Source organism: Barbatula barbatula (assembly GCF_947034865.1).
Source record: "Barbatula barbatula genome assembly, chromosome: 17".
Classification (NCBI taxonomy): domain Eukaryota; kingdom Metazoa; phylum Chordata; class Actinopteri; order Cypriniformes; family Nemacheilidae; genus Barbatula; species Barbatula barbatula.
Window position 1 is genome coordinate 10,180,849 of NC_136780.1, and position 15,392 is coordinate 10,196,240.

General features: G+C 40.6%; 1 protein-coding gene across 1 annotated transcript in view; it reads left to right on the forward strand.

The window, feature by feature from the left end:
• The window catches only part of klhdc8b (kelch domain containing 8B), a gene marked incomplete at both ends in the record, with an annotated part of 73,456 nt that overhangs the window by 37,046 nt on the left and 21,018 nt on the right, over positions 1 to 15,392 (forward strand). The window contains 2 exons of the mRNA XM_079478459.1: positions 5,403 to 5,567; positions 12,389 to 12,613. Of these exons, the coding sequence (XP_079334585.1) occupies positions 5,403 to 5,567; positions 12,389 to 12,613 (390 nt within the window). The remainder of the gene's footprint in view (positions 1 to 5,402; positions 5,568 to 12,388; positions 12,614 to 15,392) is intronic.

The following is a 15,392-nucleotide window of genomic DNA, read 5'->3' on the forward strand; positions in this document are numbered from 1 at the left end:
TTCCATTGTAGGTGCTTCTGGATGTGAGCAAAGTGAAGAGAGCTTGTAAAGTGGATGTGGTCTGTGATTCAGTAACACGGTGCTTCAGATGAGTTGTTGGCAGTCGTGCAGTGATTTCACGGCCTCTCCATCTTAAGCTCTGTGCTGCCACCTAGTTTACCGCCCCCATGTGTATCTCCGTCTCTCTTCATCTGCTCATTTGTTCCACACTTAACTACAGTCACAGGTTGCTGTGCCGGCGTTCTGCAGATGTCTGAGTCAGCAGCTACTGCAATCAAAGCTGAGACAGAATGAAAGAGATTTAAAGACTGAGATACACTGTGGCATGTGTTAAAAGCGCTGTTTAAAAGACAGCGTCTGTCGAATGAGCTTGGCTTGTGTTAAACCCATCATATTGTTTGGTATAACAGAAATACATCCACGCTGACAGGCTTGAGATCTCCATATAGGGACTGTTTAACTGATTCTGGGGATTTTCCTGTTAGGATTTGTGTTTTTTTATTGGCATCAATGACATCCTAATCTATTTCTGTTATTCACAAGAATGTATGGATTTTTCCATCTTTCATTCTATACATGCTCTCGCATTTTGTCACCTTGACATCGCTGAAAAAAGTTATGACTGCCACCAGTATCAGGCATGCTTTCTTCTCCTGTCATTGGATGTACATTATTCATCTCTCTCTCTCTCTCTCTCTCTCTCTCACTCTCTCTCTCTCTCTCTCTCTCTCCCCTCTCTCTCTCTCTCTCTCTCTCTCCCCTCTCTCTCTCTCTCTCTCTCTCTCTCTCTCTCTCTCTCTCTCTCTCTCTCTCTCCCTCTCTCTGCAGTTCGCTAAGCAGCAGTTAAGTTGTTCTCTGTGCTGAGGCAGCATTTCTCACAGTCTTCACATTCATATTATAATTCCACTGCTGTGCTGCATTTCCGGATTTCCCATGAGAACTTCATGAAGGTCAATGTGAAGTTAAGCCTTAACTAAACTAGCAGCAGTGTTTACACTGTACATGCATTGGTGTGGGTGTTTTATATAATGTCTCTGGTCTTATTTGAATATACTGTAATATAGTATAATCCAATGAAATGTATTAAGTCGAATACCAAACATTTATGTCTATTTGGGCATTTTAGAAAGGAAGGCTGATTATCAAAAGTAAAATAATACATGCTATTCAGCAAACACAGAGGATTTTTTTGGCAGAAAATCCTCACACATTGCCCTCAAATTCAAATCACACAGTGTCTTTTTACACACAGAACATGTAACAATTTACGTGTCACTGGGAAGTAATATGGCATTGTACATGATGCAAGAAAATATTTTATCCTACCTTTGGGATGTGACAGTACAATTCATGTATGACAGCCATTCCGGTTCTCAGAGCAGTAGTGACTGTGACAGGCCTCTGGTGTGGTGGTGTCATTTAAAGCTGTGTGGATTGTTTCATGATTTTGATATGGTATTCAAATCATACATTTTCATTTACTAGGGGATTGGGCATAAATAATACAGTATGTGAACTAGTCTATGTGCAATATTACAAGTGTTTTTTTCCCTTGGCAGTTTATATTCAGTTAATCCAAATGAGTTTACATGAATTCATGCATGTGTTTCCTGGGAATTGAACACATGACCTTATCTTTGTTAGCAGGGACAGATTAACGCACAGGCCTACCGGGCACGTGCCCAGGGCACTAGACCAGCAGGGTGCCCTGTTAAATTTAATATGTGTACATTTTTCATTTATTTTATTTTATCAATAAAGAAGCACTGAATACTGTGAAATAAAGGGATTATTTTTGCAGTTGTGAAGTATTAACCGTAGCGAATAAATCAAATAAATAATCCTAATGCATTGCCACACTGCTGAGAGGGACATCTAGAGGCGAGTAAACAGACACTGTGTAATACAAGAAGTCACGTGTAGAAGATACTAAAAGGCCAAATTACAAATGAGTTTAAAGATTTGTGAGACAGCTGGATTTGGTTTACACTATGGAGGAGTTTTCTCTGAGGAAATCTTTCTGTTATCAAAAGAGTGCCACGAGACCCTCAAGGTTTGCGCTGCGCTTTTTCAAACCATTCCTGAGCGCTGTGTCATGCCTTTTAGACGCAAAGATGCGTTCTGTGCGAACCCCTCCTAAATCCTGTGTAGTTGGGCATAGATAGGGGGCCTTTGAAACGTCCATGGCCATGGCACATCAAAGTCGTAATCCCTCCCTGGTTGCTAGGAACATGCTCAGTATAATTCTATCCTCATCCATCTTAATGTAATTTTAACCTAAATTCAGCAAACACGCAATTCTTATTTGCGATGTACAGTATAAACAAAGCAGACACATTATTTATGCATACAACTTCTATTCAGATAAATGAGGGAAAGTGGAGGGAGAGGACACAACCAATGAGATCGTTTATCTTATGTCCTTCTTTATGAAAGGTTAAAACGGACAGAAACCCATGTGAGCATGAAACACTTCACCAGTCAATTATGGTATGGAAAAAAAATGGGTTAATTCTGAAAGAAAGTGAACGCTATTGCACCCTGCTGCTTGACCAAACCCACAGTAACTCCGACTTTGATTTAGTACATTTTTTTAATAAACAATCTAAACAATTATTTAAATGCCACATTGAATATTTTAATAAAAAAAATTTAACCTTTGATTTTGTTCTTTGAAGTTTCAGGAATTGCACCGTAGAACTGTTTTATATTTTATACAAAAGCAAGTTTTTGGAAAAGTTCACATAGTTTGGGGTCATTATGGGAACAAATTCATATTTAATGTTCAGTTTCCACTGGGAAACAGAACAAATGTGCAGTTCAAGTTTAGAGGTGGAATTTATGAAGATCCTTAAAATAGCCGGAGCTCCGGAATAAAAGAGCAGGTCTCTGGAGATTCTCCACTCCTGCACACCGACAAAGTATTCCTAAATCAGATCGCTTGTGTGTCACTTCTATGGAAGCAAATAAGAGACATAATGTTTTGAAATTTAATAGCCAATGAATACTTGAGTTTGAATTATTTTACTTTGGAAACCTTGTATCTGAATTTATTTGTTTCGAATTTACCTCTATGAAATTTAAATATGAAAATTCTTGATTTCCATTTTAAAAACTTGAATTTAATGCTCACAAATTCAGATACAAAACAAAATCAACTCACAGAATTTCAGATAAAATACATTCAGGTTGATCAAATTCGATTGCTCTTATTCAGATCTAAAATTTCAAGTTAATATTTTTCAAAGAAAACATATGTCTAATTCGACTGCTCAAATTCAGATCGAAAAATTCAAGTTAAATATTCACATGGTAACATCCGGGCTACCCAGGATAGGAAAAACAGTTGAGCCCAGAGCCCGTCTGCAATTGAACCGAACCATTGAACCGAACCAATGAACCGACGTCGGGCGGCCTATCAGAGCACGTCAACCTGACTGTCTGTCATGATCCAAGAAGAGGCAAAGTCACGTATATTAAACCTGTAAAGAAGATGACTTCTAGGGAAAACGAAGGCGCTCCGGTAGTTTGCTGTTTATGTACAATCAGACTCTACAGAACAGAAGTATGTTGTTGCTGATTATTTTTTGGAACACATAACTGTTAGCTATGGTTTGTTGTGTGACTCGTCTCTCTATGTAGGTAAGTCAGCTAGGCAACACGTTATAGCCAGCAGGAAAACTTCTCCGGTTACTTTCGTAACCTCGGTTCCCTGAGAAGCGAGAACGAGACATCTGTATAGGTGTCTGTGGCCTAGTGGTTAGAGCGTTGGACTTGTGATCAGAAATTTGCCGATTCGGATCTCAGTGCCAGCAGGTCATGATTGAAGTGCCATATATGCAACATTCTTGTCCATCACGTGCTTATTTGTACTTTTTCACGTTTTGGTATATAATTCAAATGTTTTTCACTCATGTCTATTCAAAAAATATATAAAAAATAAATTACAACAAAACGAGCAGTTTGCTGATCTTTGTCTTTATTGAACATTACACATTGTTTGGTCTGCTTTGTAACATGACTGCAATTAAAATCTCAGCGCTATGCATACATGATATTATATTATTTAATAATCCCTAAAGTACTTCATTCAGTTCTTTTCTCTCCTTGACAAGTTACAAACGCTGTCTACTGTTGTTAGCCGTTAGCACTAGGTATAAGGAGGGGCTCTGGCATAGATAAGAAACCCTTATTTTAGTTAGATCGAAGGGTCTTTATGACATCCAACTGGAGAAAGCGTAAAAGCGAACAAAACCCATTGACATCCGTTTAAAAAACTAGCCTGTTGTCTCCTTTGCTGTGTTCCGATGAAGCCAAGGTGATAGCATTAGCCGTTGCGCTTTTGGTTTTGGCGTGGGGGGGGGGAGCTGAGGAGATTAAGTATCACGTCACACAACAGCAGATTCGACTAGGAGCAGGCACGATTCAGATATCTTAAAATATAATTGAGACTAGTCGAAACTGAATTAGAGATATCTTTAAATACTTTGCGTATTTGTGACGCGATAATTTTAGATATCTATGAGGTCATTACAGATATCTTAAATAGAGTTTTGACTAGTCAAAACATATTTACAGATATCTCGAATCATATTTCTTACTAGCGCAATTATAATTGCAGATATCTCTAATTATCAATTTGACTAGTGAAATTTCAATTATGACTCGTCGAAATACAATTAAAACTATCTAAAATATATTTTATGGATAGTCAAACCCAAGGTTTTTATGTCAAAACGGCTTGCCATAAGAAGTCATCTTCTTTACAGGTTTAATATACGTGACTTTGCCTCTTCTTGGATCATGACAGACAGTCAGGTTGACGTGCTCTGATAGGCCGCCCGATGTCGGTTCATTGGTTCGGTTCAATGGTTCGGTTCAATTGCAGACGGGCTCTGGGCTCAACTGTTTTTCCTATCCTGGGTAGCCCGGATGTTACCATGTGAATATTTAACTTGAATTTTTCGATCTGAATTTGAGCAGTCGAATTAGACATATGTTTTCTTTGAAAAATATTAACTTGAAATTTTAGATCTGAATAAGAGCAATCGAATTTGATCAACCTGAATGTATTTTATCTGAAATTCTGTAAGTTGATTTTGTTTTGTATCTGAATTTGTGAGCATTAAATTCAAGTTTTTAAAATGGAAATCAAGAATTTTCATATTTAAATTTCATAGAGGTAAATTCGAAACAAATAAATTCAGATACAAGGTTTCCAAAGTAAAATAATTCAAACTCAAGTATTCATTGGCTGTTAAATTTCAAAACATTATGTCTCTTATTTGCTTCCATACACTTCCACTCTTTCAGTGCTTTCTGTTTTTGCAGTTATTGGTCTGTTTAAGAAAAGAAATTGGTGACTTGAAAGCTCAAACTAATTCTCTCTCTCCCTCTCTCAGATGGTAAGGTGTATGCCTTAGGCGGGATGGGGGCAGACACAACCCCTCAGGCCTACGTAAGACTGTACGAGCCGGCAAAGGACCAGTGGTTGCATCTCACCACCATGCCCACCCCCCGCTATGGATCTGTCTCCTTCCTGCGTGGTAACAAGATCTATGTTCTTGGTAAGCCCATTTGTTCTTGTTTTCTAATTAGAGTAAAGAAAAAAGCCTGTGTAGTATCAATTTAATACATCCCACAAGTAGTCCTGTTGTGGAACAAATACATTCCGTTTAAAATGTGTGATCATATATTCTTCTAAGTATATCCTGGGTCTAAAAGTCTCAGACCCCTTTTCTATTTGAGAAGTTTAAACTAGAAATGATCTAAGGTTTTTTTCTTAAGGCAAATTCACTCTGATCTGATGCCAATCCGATCTTTTGTGAGTCAACGATCAATCCGCACAGCAATTTTTCATGGTTTTAAAACAATCATGATCCTAAAACTTAATTTCAAGGTTCAAATAAGAATAAGAGTGTCAATGTGATTTCACACTTTCAGTCATGAATTTTAAGGCTGAATGTTCCAGAGACAGTGGTAGAGCGGTGTGGTACACGTGTACACGTGGAGAAGTGGTCTTCTCTCTGGAGGCATTTGGCAGATGGTGTACTAGACTAGCCAATAATTATAATGTATCTTATTTCGTGAGTCAGAATGTGTCACAATATTCTCCAGGAGTAGCAGATGTGGTAAGAACACATGATAATTGTACACAGCCTGATTAGAGCTGCGGAGTCATTTCTCAGTAGGTGGAGTTCAGAAGAGATCTCAGCAATGACACAAGCTGCTTAGAATGACCAATCTTGCCACTGTTATTGAAATTGCAATATGAAACATAGAACAATAAATTATATTTATTTAACAATATATTTAAATTGTATTATGAAGTTTGGGCGTAGGCCCCATACGATGAAGGAATCATGGCAAAATTATTCTTGTGTTCCTGCCTGAAGATAAGGCAGGGGCGTAGCCTTCCCCCGGACTGAGGACGGGGCTGGACTTGGTGGTGGTGGTGGGGAGGATGGGGGTTTCACTCATGCGTTAGTTTCTGTGAACGAAAGAGAAGATAAGTACAATCCTTATGTACTACGTGCTGAGGGATGATAGGCTAACAGGTAATTGTTTGTGACGTGAGGAGTCTTCCTGATAGAACTTGCGCAAAAGCTTACATTTCTCCTGAGCTATGGAAAACACTTTCATAGAAATCCCTTTTTTTCTGGGTCACACAAACTACCCATTGATGCCTCATAATATCAAATTATTAAATTCTTTTAAGCAATACAACATACTCGTTCATTTCATTTAGGTCAAGTTCAAAAATGATCTTATGCGATAACCTCGATTTTATCACAATTTTCATGTGTCTTGTCATGCTGTTCCGATGCGGATGACTTTATGTCACCGCTGAGGTTTGATTTTGTTGAAATTCAACAGACACACGATTGGAATGACCACAATATATCTAGAAATGCTGATTAAATTAACATTTGGAATAGTCTCGTAATTGTTTTGCATAGATGCGGTGTGTAGTTCCATTTTTGAAGAGGTGCGAATCAGGCTAGCATACTTTACAGTATGTTTTTAAAATGCCTTTATGTGTGTGAGTGTTTGTGAGATATATCTGTGAGTAATCGAAGTGTAGGTTTGTGATCATGGGTTTTATGAGCATGTGGAGTAGTCTCTATGAGGTCATGTTTTGGCAAATTTGTCCTTTTTCTGACCTCTGTCTGTGAGACATCCTGATCATGTTGGAGAGAAAAGATCAGATGCCCTCTTTATCTTTGAAAACACCCTTCTACCACACCATTCACACACATATGTCTACTTGGCTATCTAAATGATGACATAACTGAGACTTCGATTGTTTTTTGATAAAGCTATAAACCAAAATGATTTTAATAATGAACAATTTACAGTACAAATAGTGTAAAGCAGGACTTAGTGGTGTTGAACAAAGATGCTGTGATCTATGCAAATGAACAGGCCAGACCTCCATATAACATTCAGCAGACGCTTAATACATTTTCAGAAAGTGAGCCGCAATGTGGTGAACAGTGAAAACAAGTATAATGATGATAAGATTTCCCCTCAGGACTTCTCCCGCACGTAACAATTTTGTCTAAACAGTTTAACTCACACTCATGCGTTTGACATCACAGAGAATAATTCATGGGCATCCCTTTCGTATAAGATCCAGCTTTGGCTAATATCTCTCCAAAACAGTCTTCATCTTTCTCACGCTCTCTCTCTCTCTCTCTCTCTCTCTCTCTCCGTCAATTTAACTCAAAGGGCTGCTCGCCTTTGTGTTGCTTGCCATGCTTTAGGCACGCAATGAGACTTAAAGTTTTGTCGGACTCTCGGGAGGATCTTTTGCCTGGTTACAGCGGTTGAAGTTAATGAAACATAATTTTTTATTTGTTGGTGGGTGCTGTCAGACCACCAATAGAGCCACAACCGGAATCACATTAGCGCCACGTATGAAGAATGAGTCCTTATCACGAGACGCTCATTTAGTTCAGTTCTGTCTAGGATGTGCCCCGCAAGGTCTATCATCCAGCCCAGACACTCGATCACAAATCTCCCGGATGCACCATGCTGTCTCCCAAAATAAGATCCCTACTGTGCGTGCTAATACTGTTACCCCTGGTGCAGACATGAGGGATATGTGACCTCATTCAAACGTGATCTAAAATAAATACTCTCTAAGAGAGTTGTTTGAAGGTATGTTCTGTTGATGTTTTCATTAAATGGAATACAAGGTTCTTCTTCCTGGAAGAGCGTGATCTAAATCTCTGCCCGTTGCGTTTGATTTTCTTATTGGCGTAAACATGAAAGTGCTTCATGTATTATTAGCTATAAACGTGATCAAATTACCCTAATCACTACGGTGGCTGACACAAGACTAAGATGTCGTCATGTTTTTGCTTCTTTGCTGAAGTTGTTACTTCCTTTCTAGGGTCAATCGCAACATAAAAGGGTAACTAAGGGTAAATATTTATTTAAGAGACATTTGAATGAAAAAAAATTCTACAAAAAAGGAGTGGTCAATGCCTTCTTATAGTTTTAAAGTAAAAGTTAACAAAACACGAAAAAGATGAATTACCAGAATCAAAGGCTCAGAAAATAACTCATCTTGCTAAGATAAATCAAAGTCATAACTAACAAATCAACTTGTACCAAACACATACAATTTGGGGGAACAACAATAGAGCTAAATGGCTTATAATGGACCATGAGGAGTGCTTAATGCAGCCCTAAAATACAAAACACGGACCAGAAAAGTCCAATCAGGAACTCCATCCAATTGGTCACACTGCCACCTAGAGGCAGACAAACTAAAACAAGAGAGATAGAGAGAGAGAGCATAGAGGAAAGCAAATGGCAAACAACTAAATACATAACACCCTCACCCTTACATATAAAAAAAACTGGGAACGGACACGTGAAAGTGTATCAGCAATCACATTGTCAACACCTTATTTATGATAAATCTCCTAATTGAAACCTTGACAAATCAATGACCAACACATAAGTCTATGATTTAAATTGGACATACACTGAACAAACACTAATGGGTTATAATCAGTATATACTATTATTGTGCAATAGATCAAATGTGCACTTCAAAATGTTGAAGAGTAAGTAACAAAGCAAGAGTCTCTTTCTCTATCGTACTATAGGTGAAAACTAAACTGATGTTCAATTCAAGCATCATCCGTCTGAATCAACACTGTACCTGGGCCAATAGCACTGGCGTCAACTTCCAATTTGAAAGGTTCATCGAAGCGAGGAGCTGCAAGGATGGGTGCACTACACAAGAGAGTTTTCAATGCCTCAAAGGCAAACTGACATTCAGGTTTCCAATCAAATGCTTCTCCTTTATGAAGCAAAACTAGTATAAAAAATTCCTGTAATAACCAGTCATACCTAAACTTCTAAGCTCTTTCGTCGCTGGTACTGGAAAATCCACAATAGCCTGAACTATCTAATTAATTGGCCAGACCATACAGTTTCCAACTTCCTTTCCCAGTGTAAGGTTGGCATCCTTCAAACGTTCAAACACATTCCTCAAAGTTTGGATATAGGTTTTTAGTAACAAACAACATCATTATACCTGCCAGTAGCCCTTTTGTATATCAAGTTTGGTAACAAACATTGCATTTCCCACATGGTCCGCACAATCCTCCAATTAAGGTAATGGGAAAGAGTCTGGCCTAGTCAAGCATTGCCTTTCTGTAATCCGTACAGAATCTAGACATACCATCCGGGTTTAGAGACTAACAAAAGTGAACACCAGGGACTACTACTTGGGATGGCCAAACCATGTTCTAGTAGATACTGAGTTTCTTGTTTCATGAGGTTTCTTTTAACAGGATTAACCCGGTAAGGTTAACAAAACAACAAAAGGGTAATCTCTTCATTCCAGTCCCATTCACGCTCTACACAAAAGGTACGAAGCATTGACTTTAGAGTCTGGTGGAAACACTCAATTGCCCCCTGTGACTGAAGATGATAAGGACTGGATACCTTGTGTTTTATGTTCAATTGCTCCATCACCTTTGTAAAAACTTTGGACACAAAGTTACTACCTTGGTCTGATTGTAAATATTTAGGTTACAGAAATTCACGATTGCTTTAAGGACAGATGGGGCTTTAAGACTGCTGAGCACATTAAAGTTAATCAAGTCAATCAAGATACTCTAAAAAGGTTCTCCTAGTTCTGGGATTGGTATTAGCGGTGCAGGAGGAATTACTTGGATAGGTTTTCCAGCTAACAGCTGACTCGCATGGCAAGATCTACAGAACTTGACTTCATCAGACTTCATTGATGGCTCCAAACGCATGGCCGGTACAGCTTTGGAACTAAAACCTGATATACTATTATCCATACACAAGCACTAAACACATCAAGAAAAGTTTTGCACATCACATTCTCCATTCACAGGTTCATCCAGCAAGTGATTCAATTCCATCGTCAACAAATGGTTCAAAAACAGGTTCAACAATTAATTGAAATGCAAGTCCGGAAGATGATACACAGCTATCAACTAAAGCTACGCTCTTTGGGGTGTTGGCATTCCTGCCGGCTTTGCGCTTTAAAGCAGGACAAGTTGCAATGAAGTGTCCATTCTTATGGCAGTCAAAACATTAAAAGTTTCTAACAGCACTTTGTCAGAATTGTCCTGGGAGTTTTCTTAGGGTAAACCAGCACATCTTTAGTATTTCGCATACAAGCACAAACACTACTTTATGAGTGAGCACAAATTCATCGGAGAAAACAACAGCCTCAGATAAAGTTGACACTTTCTGTTCATTCAAATATACTACACTTCTCTGGTAGACAATGTTTACATTAAAAGTTTAAACTTTTTAAACCTTTACAATTTTAACAGAGAGAGAGAGAAGCAAGAGGCAAAATAGCTGAATACATAACAAAGGAGATAACGTATTTATTAAACACGCTCTGTAGAGCAGTTTAGGGCTACTGTAGAGACAACATGTTGAACTCTGTGCAAGTGGACCCGCCGTGTATGTACTGTAGATATAAATAACTCATTCTAAGGTAATAAAAACTAAACGCTTCAATATTTAGATCTTTATAGACCTCATAACACATAGTTTTATGTGTATTATATTGCATTTCTGTCAATAGATCCTGCAAAAAACACTGGACCTTTAAGTAGCCTTTGTTTGATTATTTTTTATTTATTATATACTGTACCTAAAGGAACAGTTATCCCCTCATTACATAATGTAATGAAGATGATCCATTGTTTGCTAAATCCTGATTTATTGAATTAAGTAAATGTAATATTTTATTGGATCATCAATGTGTTTGTGTGCATAAGTTTGGCTATACACCGCCTGTCTGTTATCAAATCTTTCTGCAGACTGTTCTGAGCCAAAGCAGCCACATTTTAGCATGTGGGCATGTGCCATCACTCATCTCAGTATCTGCTCTCTACACACGCCTGCTTTGAATTCACTCGTGTATATGCCCTGTTCCCCTCAACTAATTTTTCATAATTTTGACCATGGAGGCTTTAGTGATGGACAGCAAGAAGCTGCGAGAGTTGAAGGAAGGTAATTGGTGGAGTCAAGGAAAGGTCAAAAGAACAAGCTCACTTTAAATGGGCTGCTGTAACCTCATTGGCACACTTCTTAATTATGAACGCTTTTCCTTCTGCCCTCCTTTTTCTCTCATTCTTCCTCTTTTCCACATTGTTCCCCAGACAGGTTTATATTCTCTTTCTTTTGTTTTCTCCTGTGTGTGTTTTTTCTGGCTCTCTGTTCTTCTCCAGAGGGCTTTCGATAATGCCAAAGCTGGGAGGAGATCAGTCACATTGTGAATTCATAGAGGCGGCAAGAGAGAATGTGAAAAAATGTAAGGCGTGTCTGGAAACGTGACAGCATTTGTTGGTTTCTGGGCTTTTGTAAACATAACCAAACAACATTGGACTCCATTGATTTCCCTTGTATGGACACAAAGTCAAAGTGACATTTCTCTAAATATCCTCTTTAGTGTTTCAAGTCATATACAGGTTTGAACAACATAAATATTGAGAGCATTTTTATTTGTGGGCGAACTATCTCTTCAACTGGCCACTTAAAATGTGGAAATCTATGTTTGCATATGCACATATATGATAGTGTATAATTGCTATTATACTGTATGCATACAGTATATGTGCCAATGTAAACGTGTGGGTTGTATGTGTGTCAGAGACCCAAGAATGGAACAGGCTGTCAGCCTGTCTGAGGAGACCAAAGTGTCGCCAGTGAGCCGTGACATGTGATAATCGCACACACACTGTCTCCCAGCAGGGACAGACGTGACACACTGACTGAATCCTATCACAGAGATACACACACACACCCTCTGACTCCATCTCAATCTTTCCTGAGAAGCCTTATACCCTCTTCTCACATTCTCGTCCTCTAACAGGTGGGCGACAGGGAAAGCTGCCAGTGACGGCATTCGAGTCCTTCGACCTAGAGATGAAGAGCTGGACGCGGTACCCATGCATCCCCAGCCGCAGAGCGTTCTCCTCTTGCACCGCTACCGACGGGGCCTTCTACAGCCTGGGGGGACTTCAGCAGCCCGGACCTCACAACTTTTACTCCAGACCTCACTTCGTTTCCACTGTGGAAGAATTCGATTGTGAGCAGGGTGAGCAAACTTATCTTGCAGATATCTCTGTCATTTTTCATAAACCAAGTTAAACTAAGCTTTATTGACAGAATCATATGCAAAAGAAATATAAGTTTGGGCATGTCAAGATAAATACATTTGTATCGTTTTGAGTAATAAATGTGACGGGTAATAGTGCTGTGCAAAAGAGATTTGTACTGTACACAATGCCATGTTTTATAGCCTACATAAAAACTTTATTTTGCTTTATTCATTCTTTGTAAATGAAAACTAAACTAAGTTGTTGCAGTTTTGTTCTCATAGACTCAATTCTTTTTTTTCACAAAGTTTGTTTGCTCAATGCAGGGGTTCTCAAACTTTTGACAACTGCCAATCGTCGCCTTCTCCTTATTAAATGTCATCTCAGTTTGTGACAATATTTAGACATATTTCAATAATGAATAAGGATTGTAGGTGCTGAACATCTTTACGTAAAATAAATGGACGGGAATGTTCACACAAAGGTCAAACTTGAGAATAATGATGGACAGTTTTTACTGTTCAATTGTTTTCCTTAAATCAATCAACGTTGAGATTGGCTTTAAATGTAAGGTATTGTTACCTCGCTTATACAGTACCATAAGTTTAATGGAATTATATGTTGTGCTCGATCTGAATTTTATTGGACTATATTAATAAGGGACATTAATAAATAAAAAATATTGTCTATACAAATATTGTATGTGCACTTACAAGGCAATATCAGTTTTCAGGGCTAGACTGGGAAGAAAAATTGACCCTAGCATTTTCGGCCCACATCGTCCATGTACTGTTTCTGTCGACGGGGGGGGGGGGGGATGGGGGGGTTCTTGAGGGACATGTCTTCTGCATTCGCCTTGCTTCCATTCGGCCTTTATAATACATCTGTCTGAGCAGATCAAGCCACGTTTGCGTCCCAAACGCCCTGTACGCCAGATGGCCAGTCCGCCTCTGTCAGTTTCCAAACCAGGGTTCAGATTGGATTCTAAGTCACATTTATATAATTATTTCACCTGCCTCGTTTTCTCTCTCAGTTTGTTACTCTGGTTGAAAGCTAAATGTGCTCTCTCTTGACAGCTTCGCTTTAATCACTTCATCCTCGTCCTCTGACAGGCGGGAGAAAGATTGATGTCTGGTTGTGTTCACTGTACATAGCGGTCTGGAGGGTGGAAATATATTTGTTTCTTTTTCCATTGCACCAGTGCAGGAAGGAGTTTAACATTTACTCTTAACTGACAACAAAAAAAGTCCTATTTGAATATTGCTATGTCGGTCTTGTAAAATATATGTTTCCCTTCTGTCGGTCTCTCGACGTTTTGTTGAGAGACTGACTGGGGTTTGATCTTGAGAACCTACCTTCTCCGAGATAATTAATTATAAAACGCCAATGGGCTTGGCGAGTGGCACGCGCACGCCAGTCTCCGCCCCGTACATACAGGTATAAAGGAAGATGGCGGCGGTCATTCACTCATCCTTTGTTCTTCGGAACCTGTGTGTTTGCTATGCTACACACGATACTCGACTTCGAGACTGTTTTACCTGCTGGATTTACGATGCGGAGCAGCGGACTTCTCCTTTCGGTGGACTTCCCCTGGGCGTTTCGGCAGAAGGCTACAGACCTTAAGAGATAAGTCCCTCCGGCTACGAGCAGGTCTCGTAGCTGTATCCTTGGGTGCGACAGACTCGTCCCGGATACCTGTGTCACTTGCTTGGGCAAGCATGCTGAGGCAGGTTTCACTGATGCGGTATGTCCTGTGTGTGCGGACATAGCAATCAGGGTGTTGCGGTCACGGTTGGCTACGTTCTTTCGAGCGCTGCCACCACCCCGTCTGTTTCCCAGGCGTGTTCAGCTGCCGTTTCGGTGAGGTTGACCGCTTTGGCGAGCGGCGGGGTGAATTGGGGACTCCGATAGATGTTGCTCCGTCAGCTTCACGCTCGCGGACAATCTATACCCCTTCACGCTCACCTGGTTCGTCCCCTACGAACGGCAGACGGCCGTCTCATAGTGGTAAGACTTCGCACACGGATGATGACGCTATCTCTGTCACTGCGTCGGACAGCTACCTGCTGGCATCGGATGCGGAAGACTCCTCTGGTCTCCTGTCTTCAGGCAGTCGAGCTCCGGAGGAGACTGACGCTGAGATGTCGGCCATGCTTTCCCGGGCAGCTGCGTGCATCGGGTTGCAGGGTGTAACACACCCACCCCGGAACGCTCGCGGCTAGATACGCGGTTTCGGGGGCGTGGTCAAAAGCCACGCCCCGCTCCGTTACCATTCTTCCCGGAGGTGCGTGACGAGATCGCCAAGTCCTGGAATGCGCCCCTTTCTGCGTGTATCAGGCCGGAGGCACCCGGTGGCTGTGACTGCCCTGGTTGGTGGGGCGGCTAGAGGCTATGTTGACGTCCCCGGGGTGGAGCATGCAGTCGCGGGCCACTTGTGCCCGCAGACGGCTGCCACTTGGGGGGGTCGACCTAGACTCCCGTCCAGAGCATGTAGGCTCTCTTCGACACTCTTGTCGAAGGCTTACAGTGCTGCTGGACGAACCGCCTCCGCTCTCCACGCCATGGCGGTCCTCCAGGTTTTTCAGGCGAAAGTCCTGAAGGATTTGGACGGCAGAAGTCCGACCCAACTCGTATGAGTGAACTGCGTACTGCCACAGACCTCGCGCTACGAGCGACGCAGGCCACGGCATGTGCCCTGGGTCGGTCGATGTCCACAATGGTGGTCCAAGAGAGGCATCTGTGGTTTAGTCTTGCGCAGATGAGCGGCGCCCAGAAGGC